Below are 27070 nucleotides of genomic sequence, written 5' to 3'. Positions count from 1 at the left end.
CTTGAAGTTGATTTTCTGTTTCTTGCAACCCAAAGGCTCCTGACTGATACTAGAGCTGGTAAACAGTACAGGGGATTTGCACTTGGGCCTGTTTGCTGCCATCACTCTCTAGTTATCCAGGACCCTGAGCAAAAGACAGAAGGAACTCAGAGAGGGCCCAAGACCTGAAGCTCGGGTCAGAAGGAAGGGCAAGGGGAGTCCAGCACATCAGAATGGGGAGGAGGGAGCCCCTAGATAGAAAAAGGTGTCAGGGATGCCAAGGCAAGCCAAGCAGAATGCAGTGGGCAGGCAGCCTCTCTCCCAGCTGCCCACCACCTCACCTTACCCAGCACAGCCCCTGCCTGGTGCCCAGTACTGGGCTGGGTGTGGCTGGGGGTGCAGTTAGGACTGAGACCTGGGTCTGCCCCTTAGGAGCTTAAGGTCGGAGGAGGTGGGTGTTATTCATATCCAGTTCACAGGCAAAGCCTCAAGTGAGGTCACTCTCAAGCAGCTGGTGGGCGGCTTCTCCAGTCCTGCGTGTGGCTCACGCCAGGGATCTTGTATCTGCTGTCCCATCCCTTCCCCAGCACAGGCCGCATCACCTCTCCCTTCTGATTCATCTCCTCCGGCCGCAGCCCCAGCTCCGAGGGTGTCATCCTTCTAAACCACAGCACTGACAGACTCTCCCTGCCCGGCGCCCGTTTGCCCTCGGGACAAACCCAGCCTCCCTGCCGGCCTAGGGGGCCCGGGGTGGTGGTGGCGGCTCGTGCACCCGCTCCGCCCTCCTCTGCCCCGTGCCCCCGGGAAGCTGGTGTGGAGCGGCCCTCCCGCGGGCAGACCGCGCCGCTCTGGGAACGCCTCAGTCCACGGCCACCGACCCCGCGCCGCTGGTCCTCGGGGCGCGGGCCGGGTCTTTTATTACCATGTTAAGAATAACTGACAGGTCCGGCTTTCCAAAACAGGCAGATGTATTTACTTCATTTAATCAACACCCTCACGGAGGGCCCCGGGGAAACACACCCGCCCTCAGCCCCGGCGCGACTCCGCCCGCGCGCGCCTCACGGCCGGCGCGCCTCATGACGCGCATGCGGCAGCCAGTCCGCTAAGCGGAGGCCCTGCGCAGGCGCGCCGCGCGCCTCCCGCCGCGTTCGGACTCCAACCCCCAGGGTGCACCGGGGCCCGTGGGCGGTGCGGGCCCCGTTCAAACCGACCAATCGGGCCGCCCGCGCCGCCCGCGCCGCGTTTAAACCCTCGGCGGGGCGCGACTCGCGTCGGCGGCGGCTCGGGGTGAGGGGCTCGGTGGGCCCGGGCGGCGCGGGGTGCCAAGGGCTGGGGGCCCCGTTACCCCGGCAGACCCAACCGGCCTCGCCTGCTCCTCTCCAGGACGCGGCTTTCAGGCCTCCGCGGCGCCGCCCGGCCGGGGGTGAAGGGCCCAGGGACCCCTGGCCCGGGCACCCGCTCAGCCCTCATCTTCTGCCCCCTTCCTCCCCGCAGGGACCCCCGGCAGCTCCCCATGGAAGGAGGACGCGGCGGCGGCGCGCCTGGGGCCCGCCAGGCGGGAGAGGCGGGGCCGGATGCGCCCGGGAAGGACGGTAGGTCCTGGTCGCTGTGGCGCGGTGCCCGGACTCTCGGCGCGGACCTCGGGTGCTGCTTCGGGGGAGTTTACTCACCACCCACACTCGGGAAACCCCCGGCCTTTGCATCCATACGGCGTAATTATTTGTGCCTCGGTGCTGGGCCGCACCCCCATTTCAAGTCCGGACAGCAGGGGCCGGGGGATTTTACTCACCGCAGGGTCCCCGGTGGGCACGTGAACGTTTGCTGGACTGCGTTCGTGGTTTTCTTCTGTCTGCTGTCGCTGGTTTCTGTTTGCTGATACTAGTGTAGAGTTTTTGCACCCATGTTAGTGGGTGAGCCTGGCCCGTGACTCTCCTTGCCCTGTGTGGGCACCCAGGGCCCGGGCCCCCTCCCCTCCATAGTGATTGCACACAGCCGCCTACTTGACAGGGACAGACACAGACGTTAAAAGTCATCAGACCTCCCCAGGGGAGGAAAAGATGTGCTGTCCACAAAGCATTGAAACTCCCCTCCCCATCACTGTTGAAAACCCTAGTGTCACAAGACCCTGCCGGAAATCTTGTTCTCCCTCCCTCTTTGTCCTAACCCTTATAAACCACCCCCTGGCACCCCCTGCTTTTGCAGAGCGCTAACTTCCATCTGTCCTGGCCTGCCATCGCTGTGGAACCATCTCCTGTAGGTCAGTCCCATTAAACTCATGTCTAACTCCGTGCCTGGTGAGTTCTTCGGTCTTGGGGCCAAGCTGGGTTAAAACACTCTTTCCTTGTCTGGTGTGGGTACAGTAGCCTCAGAAAATAAGTTAAGGGCTGTTCCCTCTTTTTCTCTTAAAGCATTTTGACATCCTTTATTATCCTTCATTCTTTACTGCATCCATGTGACACAGGTAGACTGGGGATCATTAAACACCTCTGTTTTGCAGAAACCCTCCTGGAGACCCTGCAAATCATCCTGGCTACACTGTATCCAGAAAGGGACTTGCTTCCGTGCCCATCTCCTTCCTGTTATATCCACCCTGCCATGAGCACGCTGAGCCCACGGCTCTTTCTTGGGGACTTCACCCCTTCTGTCACCCCCCCTTCATATCTTTTATCTTTTTTTATTGACATAAAACTCACATGACATAAAATTCACTATTTTAACCATTTTAAAGTGTACAATTCCATGGCTTTTAGTACATTCACAATGTTGTGCCACCATTACCACTACCTAATTCCAGAACATTTTTCATCACCTCCAAAAGAAACATGAAGCAGTAACTTTACTCATCCCCCCCCCTTCCCCAGCAACCACTAATCTACATCCTGCTGGTATGGATTTGCCTATTCTGCACTTTTCATGTAAATATATATTCCATATAAATATATTTTTTGTGTCTCCATTAGATCGTGATCATTGTTGACATACAAATATGTTCTGTTAGAGCCAAACTTGAAGCTTTTTTCCTGTATTTGCTTTTGCTATTTTTTTTCACTTCCCTTAACTCTTGCCATTCCAGCTTCTGTTCCCACTGCTTAATGATGTTTGACCTCTCGATGTTTGACCCTCTCTTCTGGAAGCTTCCCTCGTTGGCTTCTGAAGCACTCCTGCTTTTCCACTGGCCTCTGGCTGGTGCACCTCTCCAACCCTCTGCAGCCTCCTTTTCCTCCCTTCCCATCTTCCGCAGTGGATCTTCCCCAGGACCTGGTATGGGGTTTCTCTGTACTTTCTCTCTAGGGGCTCTCTGTCATTCCCATGGCTTTGAACCCCATCTGCTTTCTGGTGATGCCCACATTTTGTCTGGATGCAGCCTCCCTCATCTGAGCTCCAGGCTTGTGTCTTCACCTCTTGATTTGGCATCTTCACGTGACTGTCTCATGTGCACCTCAGACTCAACTTATTTCCTACCCCACCCAGCCCCTCAGCTGTTCCTCTTTGTACCCCCCCATCTGAGTAAATGGCCCCCTCCATTTACCAGCTGTCCAAGCTGTGAGCCTCCCGTCATTCTTGAGCCTTCCCTTTCCCTCACCTCCCAGACTCATTCTGTCCCTCTCACCATCATCCATCATCTCCACCTCCAGGTTCAGTTTTGATCCATCTTCCCCTTTCCAGCTCCATCCAAAAGTCACCGCCTTGGTCTCGGCCATGTTAACTCACCTGGACTCCTGCATCTACATGTATATTTTGCTCTTTGATGAGTATGTACATTTGTAATTTTGATAGATACTGCCACCTCCTGTCTGATTGACTCTCCATACAGCAGCCAGGGGAACCTTTTTAAAACACAAGGCAGATCTTAACACTTTCTTAAAACCCTTCAGTTGCTTCCCATTGCACTTTGAGTAAAACCAGAACTTGCCACAGCTTGCAGATGCAGTGATCTACGTACATTTCCCCCTTTCCCACCTGCTTCAGCTGCTCTGGCTGACCTCTGACCAGTTCCTCAAGCATGCCCTCTGTCCTTTCCTCAGAGGTGCCCTGCTTCCAAGCTAGCACCTCTCTACCCAGAGTCTTCCCACGAATCGTTTACCCATGTCTGCCTGGGCCCTAGTGGAGTGCTTGGCCACTGTGGGTGCTCACACACCTGCAGGATGAGCAGGTCAGCCTGCCCGAGGCCAGTAGAGCCAGCTACAGGGCCTGGACTAGACTCCCACTTCCCTGACTCCTGGTTCAGGGGTTGTTTCACCACACCAGACAGCTGCAAGTTTCTAGAAGTGACCTACAAAATTGACTTCCTAGGTTCAGAAGTCAAAAGACATGAGTGTGTAAACAGTGAATTGTCTCCTCATCTCTGTCCCCCCAAACACCAGTTGCTTCCTTCCGAGGCCATCGATGGCATCTGTTTCTAGGGTACCTTTCCAGAGGTCGTTTATGCAGGTGCAGGCCATACATAGGCCACAATGCCAGCGCCTCTCTCATACGGCCTAGAGAACACCCTTCTGCACTTGGCTTTGTCCGCCGACTGAATCTAGATGGTCATCATATAACCCATGTAAGGAGCGTTGTTCTTTTTGCACCTAAGTAGTGTTCCATGGTGGGGATGTAGTGTAATGTATCTAATCCGCTGTGGGTGGGTGTTGGTTGTTCCTAACGTTTTGCTTCAGGAAGTAGCCGTGTTCACCCCTCGTCCTGCCCACCTGCGAATGTCTGGGCTCCATTTGCAGAGCTGGGCTTGCTGGCCTGGTGGACGTGCACAGGGCTGGTTTCATAGGCTCGCCGAGTTGCCTTCTAAAGAGTTGGGATAACTTGCACCTTCCCAGCAGTGTCTGGATTGTATCTTTCCTCACAGCCCTGCCTCTAAATTCATCAGGCTTCTGAGCATCTTCGGGTGAGTTTATTTCTCATGGCTCTTATTTTTGAGTGAGGCTGAGCATCTTGTCATATATCAAAGAACTTTTAATTTTCCTTTCTCGGAGTTACATGTTTATATTCACTGCACATTTTTTGATTAGGTTATTGATTTCTTCCTTAGTAATTTGTAGACATGTTTTATCAATTAACCCTTTGTGACAGGAATTATAAATATTCATTTTCCTGTTCCTTGTTTCTTTTAACTTTGCTCATGGTGATTTTTGCCAGGTGGACATTTTTAACATTTTTATATATTGAGTATCAATTTTTTATTTTATGCCTTCTAGTTTGATACTGTAGTGAGACCTCTGCACTCCCAGGTTATAAAAGAATTTCCTGTGTTTTCATCTTGTTCCTTTAGCCCTAAAGGTTTCATTTTTTTTCAATTAAGTCTTTGCTTGATGTGGAATTTATCCTGGCATGGAGTGAAGTATGGATCAAACCCCTGCAAAGGGTTATCTGGTTTATCTCAACATCATTTATTTAATAATCCATTTGCCCTCCTTATTTGATGTGTTATTTTGTACCATGCTAGGTTTTCCTCATTCCCTCTTGCCTGCGTCTTCCTAGGTGTGTCCATGGGTTTTTGTACTATTTGTTGCTATGATAAATGAGGTCTTTTCCCCCATTATGTCCTCTAACTGTTCTTTGTGTCTATGAAAGCTGTTGACTGCTGGGTAATAATTTTGTCTTTAATCCTTCTACTATTTATCATAGTTTTCAGTTGATTTTCTTGATTGTTTTTCTTAGGTCTATAACCATAGCATCTGTGCACTATGGTAATTTTACCTCCACATTCTCTTCTTTAGCTGATAAGAATTGTGTTTTCAGTAGATATCATTCCTGGCTTTACTGGAATTGCTTCTGGGGTTTTCCTTGATGCCTGGTGCTGGCCTGTGGGTTAATTCACATATAGGTGGTGTGTCCTGGGTGCTGTCTGTCAGTGTTTCTTCTTGTTTTTTCCTTCTGGTACATAATAAAATTGTACTTCCTGCCCCTGTGAAATTAGGTTTGGCCAGGTGAGGCGTTTCACCAATGAAAGGGGAATGAGGTGTGTTGCTGCTGGGTGGAAGGCCCTGGGAGCAGTGTGGGGTTTGCCATTTCCCCTCCTGCCTTGGGGACCAGTGGGGTTCCCGATGGGCCAGCTCCGTCAGCCTGGGCCCAGAGCAGGAGGACGTGGGGAGAGGCCCAGCCTGTCCCCAGCGGACTTGCGGCTTGAGTGAGCAGTCTGCCCTGTTTCAAGCACTTGAGATTGGGGGGTTGTTTGACGCTGCAGCACAAGTTAGCCCATCCTAATGGATGAAATGTGTTTCTGTCTTGACAAGGAATGCTTCTGGTGTTTTCCCATTAAACCTGATTTTGGCTTTTGGGTTGAGATGGATTCTTCCTTAACTTGGTAAAATTTATCTGTATTTTTTTAGTTTTATTTTTTTTTATTAGAGTAGCTGTAGGTTTATAGAAAGATCATGCAGAAAATAGAGTTCCCATATACTCCCTCACCCCATGACCGTTTTCCCTATTATTAACATTTTTCATTAGTGTGGCACTTTTGTTACAAGTGATGAAACAATATAATTATAATTATATAGTAGTTATTGATTATATTATATTATAGTCCATTGTTTATTATATTTGTTATTTTTATTAGGAGTTTTAAAAATCAAGAATGTGTGTCCTGTTTTATCATACACCTTTTCAGCATATATGGGGATGACTGTGACTTTCTCCTCTGTTGGGTCTGGTAGTCTAGTGAATTACCTTACTAGACTTGTGTAAAATCAAACCATTCTTACTGTCTTGAAATGAACTTCTTTTGGTCACAATATATTATTATTTTAATGTGTTGCTAGATTCTGTTGGTGAATATTATTTAGGATTTTTATATTGATGTAAGAGTTTGGTCTGCAGCTTTCTTTACTGAGTAAACATTAAAGGTTTTTGGTATAAAGTTATGCTTGCTTCATAGGAATAAGTTGGAAGGTTTCCTTTTTCTGTCCTCTGGAACAATATAAATAGCACTGGGCTTACGTTCTTTAAAGATTTGATGGACGTACCCTATAAAGTTATCTGGGCCTTATGCTTTTTGGAGGAGGATAGTTCTTGATAAATTTTCTCCAATTAATTTATAATAATTGAAATGTTAGGATTTTTTTTCTCTCCTCTGGAGTTTGTTTTGATATATTATAGTTTCCTGTAAAATTCTCCATTTCAGTCCAGTTTTTAGGTTTATTTGCATAGAATTGAGCAGACTAAGTTGGGAATCTTTTAATTTCTTCTGTCTGTGGTTATTTCCCCCTTATTTCTTTTGTGCATTTGTGCTTTCTCTCATTTCCTCGATTAGTTTTCTTTCTTGATTAATTAGGATCGGTATATTTTTCAATTTGATGATTTTGATAAGCATGTGCAATTGTGTGTTAGGATTAAATAAGATGTTATTAGTGAAAGTGCTGTATAAACTTCACAGTATAAAAATATAAAGTCAGTGCATTTTGATAAACATTTCCTAAATGTCTGGCTCTTTGCTGGATATTAGGGAAGTATGAGACATTTGTGGTCTTGGAGGAGCTTGCAGTCCATTTGGGGTGAAAGAAAGGCAAAGAGAAATTGACAGAATAGCTGGGCTGGGCTGTGGTCGCAGTCGGCCCCGGTGCCTTGGGAGCTGGAGGAGGGCCCAGTGCCCCAGCAGAGGGTGCCCAGTCCCTGGGGCCTGGGTCTGCTGGAGGGTGTTGGGCGGATCCACAGACGGGTCCAGTGGAGGTGCTGAGATAGGCATGTGGACGGGGTGCAAAGCACAGTGTTATCTGGGGGTTCAGGAAAGTCTCCAAAGAAGAGATGACAGTTAGTCAACAAATCTGTTTTGAGTTTCTACTCTGTTAGAATAATATTCACATTCAGTTTTGAAAAATGGCTAGGTGTTTTGTAGTTTGTGAAGGGGAATTTAATTCCAAGGGAGCAAAAGCAGGTGGTCTTTTGAAAATGTTCTATACCAGAAAATGACTTACCTATTCTTGAAAAGCTGGTTGAATGACTTGGTGAATGCATTTTAGATTATATCTTAAAAATAAGGACTTATGCTTTGGGAGCAGCAATCACAGAATGGGTGATGCTGTTTTAAAAGAGAAAACAAAAAATAAGATAATCTAAGATAATCTAGGGCCCCCTATGAAGATGTGACTATTAAAATGATGATAGGTTACACTTTTGGGGGTGAAATTTCATAATAGCTTTTTTTTTAAGAGCAGTTTTAGGGTTACAGAATTCATAAAAGTTTTGATAGCTCTAGGGACAGGTTATATTTTTCTCTTCATCAGCTCCAGCTCTAAAATAATAACTGGCTTTTTCTCCCCCAGACATTCTTCTTTTGGCTGATGAAAAATTTGACTTTGATCTTTCGTTGTCTTCTTCAAGGTAAACAAATCCGTGTCTTCCTTGCCTTGGGCATAACCACATTCATTTAAATGCCAGTGTAATTAATAATCCATTTCTTTAAACGTAGTGCAAATGAAGATGATGAAGTCTTTTTTGGACCTGTTGGGCACAAAGAAAGATGTATTGCAGCCGGCTTAGAATTCAGTAACCCTATTCCTGAAGGGCCTCGGCTGCCGGCATCGTGGAGCCCTCTCACTGGGGAAAAGTTCGTGGAAGTGTACAAGGAAGCACACTTACTGGCTCTGCAGATCAAAAGCAACAGCAGAAATGCGGTGGCCAAAGCTGTGAAGCCTGAAGACCCTTGGAGCCAGGGCGTGGAAAATTTTGTGCAGGAATCACAATTAAAAATAAACCTCTTTGAAAAAGAAAATGAGCTGAAGAAAAGCCCCAAGTCCCTTAAAAGGGAGACGTACTACCTGTCTGACAGCCCCATTGTGGGACCACCACTCGCAGGGGCCCGGCCCCCGTTGGGGGTGGCCCTGTTCCCCAACTCACCCCCCGCCTTGCAGAACACCCATGCCCAGGCTGGCCTCCCCGAGGCACAGCAGCCGCTCCGCTCGGGCGGCCCTTTGGGGGCAGCGGACCCAAGTGCCACCCACCGGCCGGAGAAGAAAACCGTGAGCAGACTGCAGCCACCCCGAGCTTCGTCTGCTCGAGGGAAGAGCGTCTACCTGGCTCTGGAGAAGGTAGACAGAATCATGGTCCAGAACATTCCCTGGGGAATTGGGCACCCCCTTGCATTTTAGCCCTCTCATTTTATGATCTTTAACAGGAACCATTAGGGGAGAGACTGGGAAATGCACAGCTCTTAGGGCTCAGAAGCACAGGATTTGGGGGTGCACTTGGGCAGGAATGGCTTGCTGTAGTGCTGTCCTTCTGAGTGCGGTGTGACATTTTTCATAGTGTTTTGTTACAATGCTGGACATTCCACCCATTAGGGATTTCATTTCCATTCCCAAGCAACCTCTTCCAAAAGTTGTCCGCTTCTGGAATAGCCACCAGGCATCCTAGATAACTGGGAATTCATTTTGATCACTGTCTTCCCAGTCAGTCAGTGGAAATGAGCTGGACTGGGAAATGGCTATAACCATAAAGTGTTATAGCTTTGGGGTATAGTCAGCCAGCTTGGGGTGACCATGAGGGTGCAAGAGACTCGCAGGAAGGGCACTCAGGCAGGAGAAGGGTGGGTCAGACACTAACTGGCTTCCAGATTTGGCCTGCTCTGGCCCCTGCTCAGGAGAGGGGAAGAAGCTCCTTTTTTGTGGGAGAGCGCCCAGAAGGAGCTGTGTCTGAGCCTGGCCTGCAGCCCTTTCCCAGCTCTGCTCCCCCACCCTCTGAGCCAGGAAAAGAGGAATGGTGCCTGTGGGGTTGTCACGAGGACTGGGTACATGCACAGCACCCAGCCGGGGCCTGCCTGGGCCTCTCTCCCCCCAGGCGCCTCTCCTGAGCCACATGGCTCCTGTTAACCAGAACCCAGAATTGAAATGGACTGAAAAAAAATACATTTGCCACATGGAAACCTAAACAGAGGTACTCTGGGGCATTGCTGTTGTCCCCCATGTAGCCATAGGGGGCACCTACCCCATTAATCATAAAAACTTTTTTTTTCTGGAGACCATTTTGGATGGACATTTCTAGAGTGATGTTTCCAGAATGAGGGCTAGATGAGCTTGGCTGTGTGTAACATGCATAAACTTTAGGGCAAAGAGGTGAAGGGATTATTTTTGGCTACCTGGGACCTTTTCCCCTGGCCCTAGGTGGCCTGGGCTGCCTGGGAGCTGGTTTTGGTCGGTGAGGCAGGTGTGGCTCTCCAGCTGGGATGCACTTCAGCCGCGTTTGCCTGGGGAGATGCACTCCGGGAGTGTGAGTGCACCGCCTGACCAGAAGTGCACTTTAAGAGATATCGCTAGCATGAAAAAGGAAAGTAACAAGTGTTGGTGAGGATGTGGAGAACTTGGAACCCCCATACATGGCTGGTGGGAATGTGAAAAATGGCACAATCACTGGAAAACAGTTTGATAGTTCCTCAAAAGTTAACCATGGAGTTAGCAGGTATATACCCAAGAGAATTGAACACATATTCACACAAAAACTTGTACACAAATGTTCATGGTAACCTTTTTCATAATAGCCAAAAAGTAGAAACAAACTAAATATCCATCCGCTGCTGAATGGGTAAACTGTGTATCCGCACAACGGAGTATTCCTCAGCTGTAAAAATGGAATGAAGAACTGACACATGCTACAACACAAATGAACCTTGAAAACATGCTGAGTGGTGGAAATCAGACCCCAGAGGCCCCATGTTGCATGATCCCATTTACATGGAGTGCCAGAGCAGGCAGATCCTCGGGGGCAGGCTGCTGCCAGAGAATGCTGGGGCTGGGAAGGGAAGAATTGGACTAACTGCCAAGAGATATGGGTTTCCTTATGGGGTAACAGGAATGTTCTGGAATTAGATCGTGGTGGTGGTTGCACAACTTAGTGAATATACTAAAAAAAAGCCCCACTAAAATCTACACTTTAAAATGGTGAATTTTAAGTCGTGTATGTGAAGTATCAATTTTAAAAAATGGTGTAAAGGAAAATAAGACAGTGCTGCTGCTTTACAATCTTACGAGCGTCCATTGTTTTACTTAATAACGCTCCTCGTTATGTTATTTGTATAAGCACAGACGAGTTCCATGAACGCCCTTGTTCCTAAGTATGTCAGGAATTTATTGTTTGACTCCACTGGCAAAAGAAAAGTAGCTTTCAGTGCTAGGCTGAGAAGGTTTATTGCAATTGAGCAGCTTCTTTGGTAGAGGGAATGAACATTTAATGAGTGATTCCTTTCTGTATAACAATTTAAAATTTGCATAACTAGAACCAGTCTCCTCATTATCATCCCTAAGTAAGAATGTGGATTGAGAAATCGCCTTAGAGGATCTCCCGTTAATACTCTGTCTTGGTATTATCTTACTCTGTTTCTAACGAGGAAACAAAATCCATCAAAATCCATCATCGTTTTTGTCCGTGATTTGGTAGAGGAAGTGAGCTGCTCTGTTCCCCCTGGCTGATGAACTGAGAAACGTGCAGCACTGGGGAGACAGATGGAGCCTGGAGGTGCTCTAAACTGAAGCCTGAGTGGCTCTATACACTGTTACAGACTAGGCCGTTCTCACATTTCAAATTAAAATTTTTCAGGCTAAGAAAGAGATACCAGTTAGTTCTTCCAGGATGAAAATCTTGAACGATAAGGAAGCCCATGGCAATGTGCTCCCTGACAAACCCAGAGCCCCTCTGGATGCCGTGAGCTTGCCCACCGGTGAAAGCCACTTGCCTCAAGTCAGGAGCTCGCGCCCCATCCCCAACAAGGTGAGTCAGCCGAGGCCGAGGGCACACTGTGACTTGTGCTTGGTGCATATCAGATGGCAGCTTTGGGCTCAAGTGACATGGGCCTTTGATGGAAATCATGGTGCAAAATTGAAATTAATAGTCCATGGGAGGCAGCCTGGTGAAATGCAAAGAATATAAGGCCTGGAGGTGTGAGCACAGGGTTGGAGGCCAGCCTCTGCCCCCCAGAGTGCAGTTAATAAGGTCAGCCCCTGAGCCTCGGTTCCTGTGTGACCTTGCGGGTCCCTTGCACTGTGGAGAATGGGGTGTCACAGGCTCTGGGAAACTGGCCCCTCCCAGGCGTGGCGATCACCACCCACACCTCTGCTGCTCCTTCTCCCGCACTGGTGGCCGAACCGAGCCACGTGTAAGAGTCTCTGGCAGGAACTTGAAAGGTGAAATCACTGCCTTCCCCCCTACGTGGGATCAGACACCCAGGGGAGTGAATCTCCCTGGCAACGTGGAATATGACTCCCGGGGAGGAATGCAGACCCGGCATCGTGGGATGGAGAACAGCTTCTTGACCAAAAGGGGGATGTGAAAGGAAATGAAATAAGCTTCAGTGGCAGAGAGATTCCAAAAGGAGCCGAGAGGTCACTCTGGTGGGCACTCTGACGCACACTTCAGACAACCCTTTTTAGGTTCTAAAGAATTGGGGTAGCTGGTGGTGGATACCTGAAACTATCAAACTACAACCCAGAACCCATGAATCTCGAAGACAATTATATAAAAATGTAGCTTATGAGGGGTGACAATGGGATTGGGAAAGCCATAAGGACCACACTGCACTTTGTCTAGTTTATGGATGGATGAGTAGAAAAATAGGGGAAGGAAACAAACAAACAGACAAAGGTATCCAGTGTTCTTTTTTACTTCAATTGCCCTTTTTCACTTTAATTATTATTCTTGTTATTTTTGTGTGTGTGCTAATGAAGGTGTCAGGGATTGATTTGGGTGATGAATGTACAACTATGTAATGGTACTGTGAACAATCGAATGTACAGTTTGTTTTGTATGACTGCGTGGTATGTGAATATATCTCAATAAAATGAAGATTAAAAAAAAAAAAAAGAATCTCTGGCAGGACTTACTGAAATGCCCAGAGCTCGGCCTTCCAGCTGCCGATTCAGTGGATCTGGCTCGGGGCTCCAAGCCGCATTTTTAATAAGCTCCCTCAGGTTTTTCTAGTGCTGGTGTTTGGGACTAAGAGAAAACCTGCTTAACTTTTTTCTTCTTTAAATTTAAGATGATAATTATTAAAAATTGTTTCAAGACCCTACTTTAGCAGAAGTAAGTAATGGGTAGATAACGAAGTCTTTGATTATTCCTTTTTTTTTGTTTTTTTAACATTTTGTTTCAGTTGGGACAAAAGAAGTCCCTGCTGAAGCCACCCGGTTGTGCCGGCAATCTTGCAAGAAAGACTTCCTCGGGGTCTGCCTCAAGCACAGCCTGCAGCACGTGTGCTTCTCCAGCGTTGGGCGGAGGTAAGGCCGCGGCAGTCAGCGCGAGGTGGGCGTCTGGCCGGCGGGGACCTGAACACCGTCCGGCCCTCTGGGGCCCAGCCAGAAGGTCCTTGGGGGCTTCCCTGTGGTGGCCTGGGCTAAACACTGGGGCAGGGGAGATGCCATGAGGGTCCCTGCCCTCAGGGTGCTTCCCACCCAGGGGGAAAGAGGCCAAGGGTGAGCAGTGTCCCAGGGCCCGAGGACGCAGTAGGACCCCAGGACTGGCCACGAGGCAGAGGTCAACGCGAGGTCCTCGGGCGCGGACTCGTGAAGTAGGGGTGTTCCAGGCCGTGTGGGGCAGCCGGGCGCTTGCTTAAATCCCAAACCTGCTGCAGCTCGGCCCGCGTCCCCGTCCCACCGAGCAGGCCGGGCGCCATCTAGCGGCGCAGGGAAGCAGCTGCTCTCTGGGTGACAGCGCGCTGCAGACTGACCACAGCCCCCCGGGGCAGGCTGGGACTTCTGTTCAGAAAATGTGAAAAGTGTGAACTCTGGAATCAGGCTGATCTGATTTGGAATCCTGACTCCCACTCCGCAGTTAAGAGAACTCAAGTTTGTTTCCTTGTCTCTACTAATTGGGGCAACAGTGCCTCCCTGGGGGGACTGGACAAGTGTGTAGAGAGCTGGTGTGAAGACAGCAGGGCCTCTGTACCACGCACAGCAGGTGCTCCAGGAGCAGATGAACAAACGGGGGTGGGGGCGGCCGTGTGAAGCGTGGCCTTGGTCATGTCTCTTAAAGTTTTTCCTTTAAAAATTGTTTTACCAAATTGATTTAGGGGCCGGCATATTGGTAGCTGACTATTTTCATCCTAGTTTATCTGCTATGCTTTTTAAGTAGCTTTCATGATTACTGTGACCCAATGCCTTTTTGTAATTTAAAGGAACTGACCAGAGAGAATGGTGTCTTCCCTCCCTGTGCACTCCCCACCTCCGGACTGGATGGGTGGGGCATGGTGACAGCCAGCTTCCGTCTGCCTAACTAGGGTAGCACAATCAAGGAAGACGGCAGAGCTTGAATTTCTATATCCTTATGTATATCTTGGTGATTGTGTAGGATCTGTACCTTAGAATACACTCAGCTTCACCTCAAGCAGTCTGAGTTGTCACGTATTTGATGACATTGCCTGATGGGTACTCAGAATATCATTCCCAGGGTGCTTCTTATATGGAAGTCACCGCAGTGGAAATAAGGTATTTTCTCTACTTAAACGTTTTCAGGTAGATATGCAAAAGGTAGCATATCTTGGGCTTGTTAAATGGCTTCATAATTTAAAAATAACGTACACTTGAGTGACAAGCAGATGTCGTGTCTCCTCTTCCCGCAGCAGTGAGTGAACCTTTAAGTATCCCCGCCCCCGGCTCCCGGCCTCCGTCGGACACCAGCAAGTCCAGCAGACTCAGACCCGCCGTCCAGCGGCAGCCTTTGCAGCCAGGCCCCCCGGAGGCGTCCTGCACGCAGCCCCAGGGGGCTGAGGTGGCCGCGGGGCCGGGCGAGCAGCCCACGGAGCCCGGCGTGGCTCTCACTCAGCCACAGACTCCAGAACACAGAGCCCGGAGACTGGACTCGAACTCCAGCGTGTCAGGATCGTCTCAACTGAATAAAATGGGGAGTGTACGAAGGCGAGATTCCTATGTAAATTCCAAGACGAAGGTTATGCGTACCCCAACAAGTCAGTTTAAAATTCCTAGGTTTTCTATTGGTAAGTAATAAATTTTAATATGTTTTTAAAATATTGAAGACATTCTACTTAAAGTTTTAACAAAAATCGTTAGCTGTGGTGGTGGTTTCTTTTCTTGTTTATTTTCTTACAGCACGTTAAAGATGTTCGGCTGCCTTCGAGCTTGCACCGTTTCAGTTGAGATGAGTTGACATAGGAAACTTATTTTGTGTTCTTTCCCCAGTATGTAATGTGTCATTTTTCTCTGGCTGCTTTTAGGAGTTTTTCTTTATTGTTTTTTTGCAACGATTTGATTATTTTGATTATTACTTTGATATGATTTTCTTTGTGTTTGTCCGCCTGGCATTTCCTGCGCTTCTTTGATCTGTGGGTTGATATTTTTAATCAAGTATGGAAATCTCTGGCCATTTCTTCAAATATTTTTTCCTGCTCTCCCTTTAATTCCTGGGACTCTGCACACACATCGGACCTCACGATATTGTCTCACAGGGCACCAAGGCTCTGTCCACACTGCTCAGCCCTTTTTATTGTGCTTCAGCTTTCTACTGACGTCTTCAAGTTCACGTGTTTCTCTTCTGCAGTGTGACTAAACTGCTGCAAGCCGATCCAGTGAATTTTTCATTCCTGATGTTAGAGTTCCCGTTTTTCTCCACATTGCTTTTCTGTTTTCCTTTAAATCCTGGAACATACCTATAATGGTTGTTTCAAAGTTCTAATTCCATTATCTCTGTCATTTTGGAGTCTGTTTCTGTTGACTCATTTTTTTTTCCTGGCTGTGGACACATTTAACTGCTTCTTCAGATGATTAATTTTTTACTGGTGGCTAGACATTGTGAATTTTAAACTTTTGTGCGTCTGGATTCTATTGTATTTAAAGAATTGAATTTTGCTCTGGCAGGCAGTTAAGCTGCAGATCAACTTGATCCTTTGAGGCTTTTTAAGCTTTGATAGGGTGGGTCTAGAATGGCCTGTGCTCCTGAAACAGCTGAGCCTCCTACTAGCCTGCAGCCTTTCTGAGGCCCTATGCATCCACCCTGGCTGGTTGGACGGCGAGTGTTTGCCAGCCCCGTGGGAGCTCTGGCAGTTGTTCCTGGTTCTTGGTTTTGACTCGGTTGTCTTGTATGTGTGCTGCTCAGTATTCAGCCACAGCCTCAAGGGGAGGCCTCTCAGCTGTCTTGAGCTCTTTCTCTATGCAGTTCCTCTGGACAAGTGTCCAGTGACTTCCAGGTAGGTGCCTCACAAATAGACTCAATTCACAGGCCGAGACCGCTTCTATTCTGTGGCTCTTAAAGCCGGGAGCCCTCCTGTTTGGAGGCAGTAGCCAGTGAAAGGGGCAGAGGTGGCCAGGAGGGCCCTTTCTGTGCCGCGTCCACTGGCCGGTCCCTGGAGCCCGAGCCTTGGATGGGCTGGGGCCCCTGAGCACGGAGTGGGGAGCCAGGTGCTGCCTCTCCTACTTCCCGTGTCGGGCAGGCTGCCCCAGTGGTGACCTGGCCAACCTCCTATACTTCTAGTGCCTTCTTCACTGCAAGTTGGGAAAGCGGCGACTTGTATAGAAAAATTGCCCATTTGGTGAGGCTCCCCAACAGTGGATTTCCCGCTTGCTCCAAGCTGGGCTGACACACACTCTTCCTCTCTTCATCTTAGGTAACTCCCCTGACAACGCAACACCCAGGTTCTCCCGGGCTCAGAGGCCGTGGTCGTGCTGCTCGGCTGGAAGGTAACGGGCGTGGTCTCCACTTCCTGTATTTTTATGTTACTATTAGGAATGAATTGATGCATTCTCCAGTACAGGGTAACTCCACAGCCTGCCCATGCATGTGTGACCTCAGCATCACAGCCCCCAGGAGGGCAGACTGAGCCCCTAGGTGTGAGTCCCATTTTGTATCTGATTGCAGCCCTCAGCTCTCCAGTGACTTGCCCTCCTGGTTTAACCTTTATGGTTGTCAAGGCTGTCTTAGTGTGGTTCTGCACGAGACAGTGCCCAACAGCAGTAATTGCTAGGGCCCGACCCCACTCCCAGAGGCTCTGAGCCAGCTGGGCTGCGATGGAGCCCAATAACTTACTTTGTACTCGCTCTCGGGTGGTTCTGGCGTGTTCCACAGTTAAGACCACTGGGGTGGTGAGGTTATTTAGATGTGGGTCTGGATCCCAGCTCCCATACATCCTGCTTGTGTGATCTGATGTGAGTTTTTAAATGCTCCTGACCCTGCTTCCTCACCTGTCATGAGGAGATGGGGCCAGCTCAGCACCATGGGTACCACAGACAACGAGGAAGTACACGGGCATGTGCATAATGCCTGCTCTGGTGCACAGGTGGCCCTAATGGCAACTTGACCATTCTTCCCAAGCCATCCTCCTTTGCCACTTGCTGAGGCTATAGGCTTCCAGCTATACATCTGGCCCTTTTGGTTATCATCCATTCCCAGCCTGGTGCTCTGGGAACCTCACTCCTAGTGCAGGAAACCTTATGTAGTACTTCTTGACTCTGCACCCCAGAATCTCCTGGGTGGGGTGGTGTAGCCAGGGTGGGAACCCTGATGTAGGCCTGCTGGGTGGGACGGGCCAGGGTGGGAAGCACGAGGACACCAGAGTGGGGCCTGACCCTGGCCCTGCCACTGTCCTCTGTGCACCTGTTGGCAACTCGGGCTCTCATTTCCTTGTCTGTGAGCTGTGGGATTGGGCCGGGTGATTTTCCTGAAGGCTCTTTGTGTCAGCCATGCTGAGATTCCTCCCCTTCCATATGGCAAGGATCAGAGCCCGGGCTGGAGTCAGACAGCCACGTGCCAGCTTCTCTCACCCCCTGGCCTTGGGCTCCCCCACTGTGAAACAATGTGGGTGTGCCTGCCTCACAGGCTGACTTTGAGGGTGACACTGGTCAACATTTTTATTACTCTTGCTGGAGTTTGTGGCAGAGCTGCCAGTACCTGGCAATAAAGGGAGCAGGGCGGGATTCCAGAACTTTGCAGAGTGTGGTGGCTTGATTTCACAGCACTGTCCCCTGCACGTGCCCCTTGGAGTGACTGTTTCTCAGTTAATGTTAGAAGTTTGTTTCGAGTCTCATTTTGAAGCACATAAAGACTGTCCTTAACGGATGATAGAACCAATAGACATGTGATCCCCAGACCTATTGGCAGCATGCCACTGACTCGAGTTTTTTATTTTTGAAAGAACAGCTGACTTGATCCAGACTCTCCTTGAACAACAACAAACCAACTGGTGGTTATGCAACGCACCTTAGTAATCAAGGCCACAGATATTGCCAGGGACGCAAGGAGAGGTACCTGAGAAACAGCCCGCTTTCCCTGATTTTGTTTCTCTGTGTTCACATATGATCAGGCAACCTTGAACCTGAGAAATGAATATGTGGTGGGGTCTCCTTGTCCAACCGCTTGAACTTCCTTATGGAAATATTTATGATGACATGAAAGGTGATTTTTTTACTCTCTCTTAAGAATCTACCATGAAGTAAGCTTTCATGGTCCCTTCCTTGACATGCTCTCACAGTTGATCCGATTGTCTTTTAGTCTTTTAGTCCAGAGGGGGAAGGTGCTGCCCATGGAGGAACCTGCAGGACCCAGCCTGGGCCTCCGTGTGGGTGGGCAGCAGCCCAAGCCCCGGCCTATGCTGGCAACGCTCCCACCCCCTCCCCACCCCCTCCCCAGCGCTCAGGCAGGTGCCCCTGGCTGGAGTCTTCTCTCTTGAACCCATGGGATTCAACGGCTCCATTGAACTGCTTATGGATCACCGTACCACATTGGCTGAATAATTAGACTGTGGTAGGTCATCTGCTTAAGAGTCCAATTTTACTTTTCCAGGATGGTCCATAGCACTCCTGCTAGACATTCCTCAGGGCCAGCTCCCCAAAACCACCTCAGCAGTGCAAGGACCCCCGTGAGTACAAAGCCTGGGTCGGCCTTGCCCACACCTGCCAGTCGACGACTCTCTGGCCTCCCAGTGATGACACCGAGAACCATGCAAAGGGCTCTGGACTCTCCCCTGGGTGTGCCTGCTCGGCGTCTTTCTTCTGAGCCCCGGAGAAAATCTGTAATGAGGTAAGAGAAGAGACGTTCCAAAAATTTGTCTCAGATCCAATATAAACTCAAGAATAACATCGTTGTGCCGGGAAGGTGCCCTAGTCCAGGGCTTACGAGTGCTTGGGCTGAAGCTGATTGCCCTTCTGTGACAAGGACAGTCGTTCAAGCCTGTTCTCTCTCAGGTCCACGGGCACAGCCCCAGAGCTGAGAGCCCGGTGCCTGGCACACAGTAGGTGCTCAGTAAAGACCCATTGGATAAGTCGCCTAAGTGGAGTATGTTACTGGCCCTTAGCTTCCTTGAGTTGAAGTTTTGTCTGTGAAGGAGACTCAATGGGCAAAGCAGAGGTAAAGCTTTAAACTCTCCTACTTCAGCACGGTAGAGCTTGGGGACAGGCTGGGGGTTCTGGGAGCACGGTGACCTTGAACTGGCTCCTTTCTCCCTTCCAATTCCAATTTTAGTCGTATTCTTCTGAGGCTCAAAGTGCTGAGGCAAGTAAGGTCTTGGACTTGGGTTCCTGGTGGAGAAAACTGGGGCCGGGCTTGCCCTCCCGTGGGATGGATGAGGGCAGTGTTGGGAGCCCAAAAAGCTTTGGATTCTGGAAAGAGAATAGCCCACGGGCTGGTTGTGGGCAAGTTAAGACCGGCCTGTGTTACGGGGCCTGATCACCCCAGTGCCCACAAAGGCACGAGGGACAGTGTCCCCTCTGCCCTGAGGCTAGGAGAGTGCAGACGGGGTGCTCTACTCGTCTGCACTGCCGGGACGGAGGCCCCTAGCCATTAGCAGCTATTTAAATTGTAATTAATTAAGACTAAACAAGATTCAGAAGTCAGTTCCTCAGTGGCAGTAGCCCGTGGCTAGTGGCTGCTGTACTGCACAGGATAGATGAGAGCATTTCCATCATCTCACAGGTTCTCTTGGACAGTCAGCATCCTCTAGAAGCCTTGTCAAGCAGGGACCGGTTCACCTCCCGTTACTTGTGGGGCTGCCACAGCTTGGGCCGTCTAATAACTGACCTGAGTCCCAGGGAGCCTGAGTCTTCCCATCCCTCCCTGCCCAGTGGCAGTGGGGAGAGATTCCATAAGAAAAGATCAGATTGGAATGGGAGGAAAGAATAAAGGTGTTATAAGGAAATATTGCCTGTAATTTTCTTTCAATCAATTTGAAATCCTTAATGAAATGATGTCCTAAAAGATAGAAATAATCTAAATTGACCCCATAAAAAGTGGGAAACATGGGTTAAGCCACAGGGAGAGCTTAGGACTCCCCTGCTCCCTGTCCAGGTGACATCACAGCTGAGTCGTAGACAATTCTAATCTTTAAAGGCTATTGACGAATAAAGATGAAAAGTTTCTCAATTCATTTTAATAAACAAACCTGATAACTAACAATAGTAGTACCTAAAAAACAGAACTGTAGACTGATTTCAGTTCTGAATAAAAATATATTTTTAAAAACAGTAAATAAGATTGGCAAGGAAAATGCATTAGTATATCAGAATGATGATATACTATGACTGGGTTAGATGTATTTTAGTAATGCAAGGTTGGTATGATGTCGGGAAACTATATCCACACATTAAAGGAGGAAAACCATATAATCACAGCAGATTCTGAAAAGCCATTTGAAAAAAATTCAGCAGGCATTCCCAGTAAACCTTTAAGAAATGGAAACAGATAGAAATGACATCAATTTTTTTCTATTCTAGCCATAAGAACCTAGAAATGGGGGTGAGGTGGGGTGGGGGGTGGGTATTCCTTTCACAATAAAGATAAAAGCTATAATATTTGAGCATAAATTTAACAAGAAAGTCCCAGTACCTTGACTTGAAGGAAACATTAATTCTTACTGAAGAATATAAGGCAGGGAATAGGGAGTTGAGGCTTAAAATGTACAGAGTCCCTATTTGGAAGGATGCAAATGTTTTGGTAATGGATGGTGGTGATGGTAGCACAACATTGTGAATGTAATTAATAGCACTGAAATATATGTCTGGATGTAGTTAAAAGGGGAAACGTTATGTGGTGCATATGGTAATGTTTCGGTTTGCTAAAGCTTCTGGAAATGCAATATACCAGAAATGGATTGGCTTTTACAAAGGGGCTTTATTAGTTCACAATTTTACGGTTCTAAGGCCATGAAAATGTCTGAATTAAGGCACCAAAAGGATGATCCCTTCTCTGAAGAAAGGCCAGTGGCATCTGGGATTCCTCGGTCACGTGGGAAGGCACATGGCTGGAGTCTGCTGGTCCTATCCAGGTTTAGCTTCTGGTTTCCGTGGCTTTTTCCAAAATGTCTCTGGGTTTCTGTCTTAGTTTCTCCCAGGGGCAAACTGGATTACATATCTTAGCTTCTCTCACCTTCTCTTGGCTCCTGTGGGTCCTTCTTGCTTCTCCTGGGGACAAACTCTGGACTTCTTCTCTTAGCTTAGCATCTCCAAACGTCTTTCTGTCTGCATCTCCAAGCATCTGGGACTGCGTCAGCCCCTGAGCTCTTTTAAGGACTCCAGTAAACTAATCAAGACCCACCTTGAATGGGCAGAGTCACATCTCCATGGAAATAATCTAATCAAAAGGTCCCACCTACAATTGGGTGGGTCACATCTCCATGGAAACAGCCTAATCAAAAGATCCCACCTACAATAGGTCTGCCCCCACAAGAGTGGATTAAAAGAACATAGTCTTTTATGGAGTACATAACCAATTCAAACCAGCACAAGTAATAAAATTAAAATTTAAAGAATCCATGGAACTACACTACCCAAACAGCAAACCTTAAGTTAAACTGTGGACTAAAGTTAATAGCACAGTGATAAAAATGAGCTCTCATCAATTGTAACAATGTACCACACCAATGCAAACTGTTAATAATAGAGTGGTATATGAGAATCCGGTATTTTATGCATGATTGTTCTGTAAACCCACAGCTTCTCTAATTAGAAAAAGAAAAACAGAAAACATCAGACATATTCCAAGGAATGTCACATTTTTGAATAGGAAGACTTAATATCATAAAAGGTTAATTCTTTGAAATTTTATATAGCTATATACTGTAGTTCCAATTATAATTTCAACAGAATTCTCTTTCTAACTGGATGAAATGATGTTAAAGTCTATAAGAAATAATTAATGTCTGAGAATGGCCAAAAAATGTATGGTGGAGGGGAGAGGGTCCAGCCTTATCAGCTGTTGGCACGTGCTCCCCAGTTACAGCAATTCAGTCAACGTGGTGTTGCTACAGGAATGGACAAGCACATCAGGGCACAGAAGAGAGACTCCTGACGAAAGTGGTAGTCTGATTCAGTAAGAAAACAGTGGATTATTTAATAAAAGGTTCTAACTAAATTGTCATCTGCCAGGAAGAAAATTAAATTGGACCCCTTCTTCAATCATGGAGAAATACATTCTAGGTAAATTTGAGGGTTAAATGTAAAAAAAAGAAGAAGAAAAAAGAGAAACTGGGAGACTATGTGACAGGCTCAGGACAGGAGACCTTAAAACTGAAAACCCAGAATTAAATGATGACCCTGTTTGACTGTAAAAATTAAAATCTGTATAACTAAAATTCCATAAATGAAATCAATTTGACAAATGACTGAATATAAAACAACATGATAATAGACAAAAGTTACAAATAAGCTCATAGAAAAGCAATAGTCAGCAACCCCTGAGGAGATGTCCAAATTCACTAGGAGCAGGGAGGGCAAATTACAGCAACTAGGAGACAGCTCTTTATAGACTCACTAGTGTTCATACTGATTGGTGAGAGGTGGTACACCGCAAGTGGAAATGTGAATTATGATCGTTTTTGGAAAGTCATTTATCAACATCTGTTAGAATTAAAGTACACAGGAAACCAGTTTGGTGGTTCCTCAAAAAGTTAAACATAGACTTATATGACTTGGCAATCCGACCTCTAGGTATATATCCCAAGGAATTGAAAGAAGGACTCGAACAGATATTTGTACACCAGTGGTCATTGTGGTATTGTTTACAAAAGCCGAAAGGTGGACGGAGCCCAAGTGTCCATCGACAGATGAATGGATAAACAAAATGTTACATGTACATACAGTGAACTATTACTCAACCTTAAAAAGGAATGAAGTTCTGATACATAGACACCATGTTGAGTGAAAGAAGTCAGACGCAAAGGTATAGATATTGTATGATTCCACTTTATGGCTAAAAGATGTAAACGTAGAGACAGAAAGTAGAGTGCAGGTCACCAGGGGTGGGAGTGGAGGGTGGGGAGTTACTGCTTAATGGGTGCAGGCTTTCTGTCTGGGATGCTGGGAAAGTTCTGGAAATGGATGGTGGTGAGGGTAGCACAGCATTGTGAATGGTACACTTGGGAGTGGATGAGGCGGGAAAATTCACGGTAGATGGTTACAGAATTAAAGAAAAAAGAGCAGCTAAAGAGATAAGGAAGGTTCGATGCAGCGCACAAGCCTGGATGGATCTACCGGTGGAGGAGGAAATGCCCAAAAGACATTATTGGAACATATGAAAAAACTGGGGTATAGACTGAAGTGTTGTATCAATGTTAAAGTGCTTGAACTTGACACCTGCACTCAAGGTGAACACACTAGTGAATATCCTTATTCTTAGGAAAGGCCCATGGAAGGATTATGTGTTCAAGGAGCATGGTACAGACAACTGACTCTCAAATGTTTAGAAAACTGATAGATAAATAGACAGGTAGACAGATGGCATGATACAGCTGATGTAGCAAAATGTTAAAATTGGTGGATCTGGGTAGCTGCAGGGTATGTGTGTGTGTGCTGGAGTTCTCCGTATGGGTTTTGTATTATTTTTACAACTGTCCTATAAGTTTGAACTTTTTTCAAAATAAAAAGTTTAAGGGAAAAAATTTAAATCACACATACCCTTCACCCCACGATCCTACTGCGGGTCTCGACCCCTTAGACATGATGCTGCACCCCATGCCTGCAGAGTGTTCCCGCAGCCGGGTCTGTAGGGCAAAGACTGGGGAGAAGTGGCCCTTGAGGTGGTCACTAAGCAGTGGGAGCTGGCCTTGCACCGGCTCAGGGTTCCCATTGCTCTTCTTCAGAGAAAGGATGCGGAAAAGAGTGTATAATATGATCTTGTTTTTATAAAAGAAATAATGAACAGCAAAGTTCCATGTGTTTATAATATGTACATATAAAACTGCACGTCTCTATCTATTTAGTTCTATGAGAATGGGGAAAACTGGAAGAAAAATGCTAGGGTAGATTTTATATAGGGGAGAAGGAGAAGGGAAGGAGATGCCAAACAGGAAAAGAAAAAAAAAAAAAAAAAGAGGGCACCACAAACAAGCCAACTCTGTTTAAATGGTTACAACTATGTTTCAAAATACATTGTATGAGTGTGAAAAAAGAAAAAAAATTCTATTTTTCTCAGATTGCTATGAAGCCTTTTAAAATATTAAAAAGAATATATTCCGTCTTAACTTACAGAAAGTGCTGCTTTCCTTGGTTTCCTCAGGTAATGGAGTCTCAGGTAGACAGGTGTTTGGAGGCCGGCGAGGCAGCAGCCCCCGGCCGGGGTTCGGCTGATGCAGAACTGCAGCCGCAGCCCAGGATGCCCGCTTCGTGCCTGGCGGGGACACGCACAGCTTGGCGCGTCTCCCCTGAGATGCGGTTGCAGAGGGAAGGCCAGACGCCATGTGTGAGGAGGGATTCAGAGCAGCTGTGGGCGCCCGGCCAGGCTTCCCGAGGGCAGCGCGGGCGGGTGGAGCAGCAGGGCTGGCCTGTGCTGTGGGGGTGCTGGCGCCTCGCGGAGCCGGGCCGAACCTCGGGCCGTAGCCCTGTGCGGAGCAGGCCCGGCCCCACGTGAGGCCAGGGCTCCTGGACAGGAGACGCTCCTTTCTTCCTCCCTAATTCTTCTAGTTAAAGAAAAGGGAATTAGACAGGCACCTGTTGCTACTGACACAAGGTTTTAGAGTGGAAAGGAGCCCCAGCAATCACTCAGTCTTCATTTTATCTCAGAGGCCACCCATGGCGGGAAGGGTGAGGCTTTGGGGTCAGGTGGCTGCTGCTGATGGAGCGGGAACCAGCACCAGGACTCTCCCCACCCCCTTCCCGCTGCTCCCACAATGGCTGCTTCCCGAATTACGGCCACATAAACTCATGTTTTTCTAAAAGTTCTCTGTTGTTCTTCCCACAGAACTGAACCAACAAAGGAGGGCAACAAAAAAGTTGCTTCTAGGCCGTCGGACTTGCCACCTGCAGCAAGTTTTTCCCCTCCTTCGGTTGTGCCTCAGGCACTTAACTTTTCTCCCGAAGAAAGCGATTCTATATTTAAGAATATCACCACAGAAGCAGCTCTGAATGAAGCAAGGACAACTGAGGAGACATCCCCTAAGGAGGTACAGAGATATGCTCTATTTTTATCAAACTAGGAGGTACAAAAAAAGTAGAAGTGTTTCTCCTGGATTAACAGGAACTGCTTTGGAAGTGGGTGGGGTGGGTCAGGACAGTGACCTGCTGGTTTGCAGAGTTCCTTTACAATACTTCATTCTATGACCCCCTGGCCTCTGGTTCCAGCTCTACCAAAGAGGGAAGTCGAGGGCCTTTGGGCTTCTCACAGAGAGAAAAGCAACACCCTTTGTTCCTGTATTTGACAAAGGAGAGGTTTAAGGGTCACAGAAAGGAGAGTGGGGAAGGATGGAGTGTGGGGTGTTCATAGGAGCTCTAGTGTTGGCTGTCCGCAGGAGGGGTGTGGACAGGGAGGTGGAAAATGACCAGAGAAGAGAGAACACTTGATAAACGCCATGAGCCAGAGCTTCCTTGCACTGACATCCCATCCTGGCTGTCCTTTCTTGGGTTCCAGAACGTTATCCTGCCTTGGGACATAAGCCAAGCGTGCCTTCTCCAAGGCAGTTGAAAAAAAGATGCTGGCATCTCCTGTAAGTCAGTAGGCGTTGACTTCTCTGTCTTGGATTGTCGTCCAGGCTCTTCTTATAGATATCAAGCTGGATCAACTCACTGTCACTCCAGAAGTGGGAGGCGGTCCCCTCGTTGACATCCCACTCATCGACTTCTGCACAACTCCAGAAACAAATGGAGAAGTGCTTCCACCGAAACCCTCTGTGGCCTGGGAATCTGAAAGCAAGCCTCTGATCGACCTCATGATAAACACCCCAGACATGAATAAGAACATTGCGTCAAAAGCTTCCCAAGTAGTGGGGCAGGTAAGACATGGTCGGTGATCTGGCATCACCTCCAGCCCTGGGGTGTCCTTGGTTCTGTGTTTTTTCCTTGTCCTGGGACACATCATGGCAAAACTTAAAAGTGGCCGTTTAGCTTTTACAGGCTTCACGTCTCAGTGCAAGGCTCACCTCTGGTGGCAAGGAGTTCCCAAGGTTTACCCACTACCTCTGAGGAATCTGTCCTGGCTTCCCAGGAGCTCGGATGAGCTCCCTGGGTGCCGGGAGCTGGTCTTTTTTTACTCCATACCCCCTCTCCCCCAGTACTTTCATTATGAGGAGCATAAATGTTTGAAGGAACTCAGAGTTCCTTAGTATGTGCCTTTTTCTCCTGCCATCTTCTTAGACAGGATGGTCAAGGTTTCTTTTCAAGTACGTGGACCAGGCTCGCCCAGTTGTTTTTACAGCCCCAAGCCGTGGTTGGAGATGGCGCCCAGGTCCTTGGGTTTTCAGGGCCAGGGAAGTGCAGTGGGAAGTGTGACGGGAGGGCAGCATGGGTGTGTGCGCTCACCTCCTCCTCCTCTCTCTTCCAGCTAATAGACCTGGGTTCTCCTCTGATCCAGCTGAGTCCTGAGGCTGACAAAGAAAACGTGGACTCACCACTCCTCAAGTTCTGAGTTGAGCAAAAACCTCTGTATTTTACTCTTTCTTTAAAAGAACAGTCGGTCCGAAAGTGGTTCTCAACCCTTAGAAATGCATTTTAGAAGACAACTGTATTAAAAACAGACTAGTCAGCTCGCTGGGCTTGGAGGGTGTGGGCTGAGGGATTTGGTGTTGGCTCGTTTGCCTGAGGTCACACTACTCAGCAGCCACCTCCTCCCTGCTATTTACATGAAATATAAATTAAGAATTTTGTCTTCATTCTTTGATATGTAAAATGGCAAGTGGCTATTTTTTAAGTTAAGTTTGTGTGAAAAATTAAATATTCTAGATTTAAATTTTGAAATAAATTTAAATGTATTA

General features: G+C 47.8%; 1 protein-coding gene across 1 annotated transcript; it reads left to right on the top strand.

Moving 5' to 3' along the window:
- The first annotated feature begins 1240 nt into the window (after positions 1–1240).
- Positions 1241–27070, top strand: GTSE1 (G2 and S-phase expressed 1). The gene is made up of 12 exons (XM_037845859.1): positions 1241–1266; positions 1474–1571; positions 8235–8292; positions 8381–8999; positions 11500–11670; positions 13049–13172; positions 14513–14887; positions 16511–16583; positions 18682–18918; positions 25066–25267; positions 25853–26092; positions 26641–27070. Exons 2-12 carry the CDS (start codon positions 1493–1495, stop codon positions 26722–26724), a joined length of 2262 nt encoding a protein of 753 aa, XP_037701787.1. The 5' UTR covers positions 1241–1266; positions 1474–1492; the 3' UTR covers positions 26725–27070.

This window comes from Choloepus didactylus, chromosome 8 (assembly GCF_015220235.1).
Source record: "Choloepus didactylus isolate mChoDid1 chromosome 8, mChoDid1.pri, whole genome shotgun sequence".
Classification (NCBI taxonomy): Eukaryota; Metazoa; Chordata; class Mammalia; order Pilosa; family Megalonychidae; genus Choloepus; species Choloepus didactylus.
The sequence above is the reverse complement of the archived record's forward strand: the minus strand, read 5'-3'. Positions and strand labels throughout refer to the sequence as shown.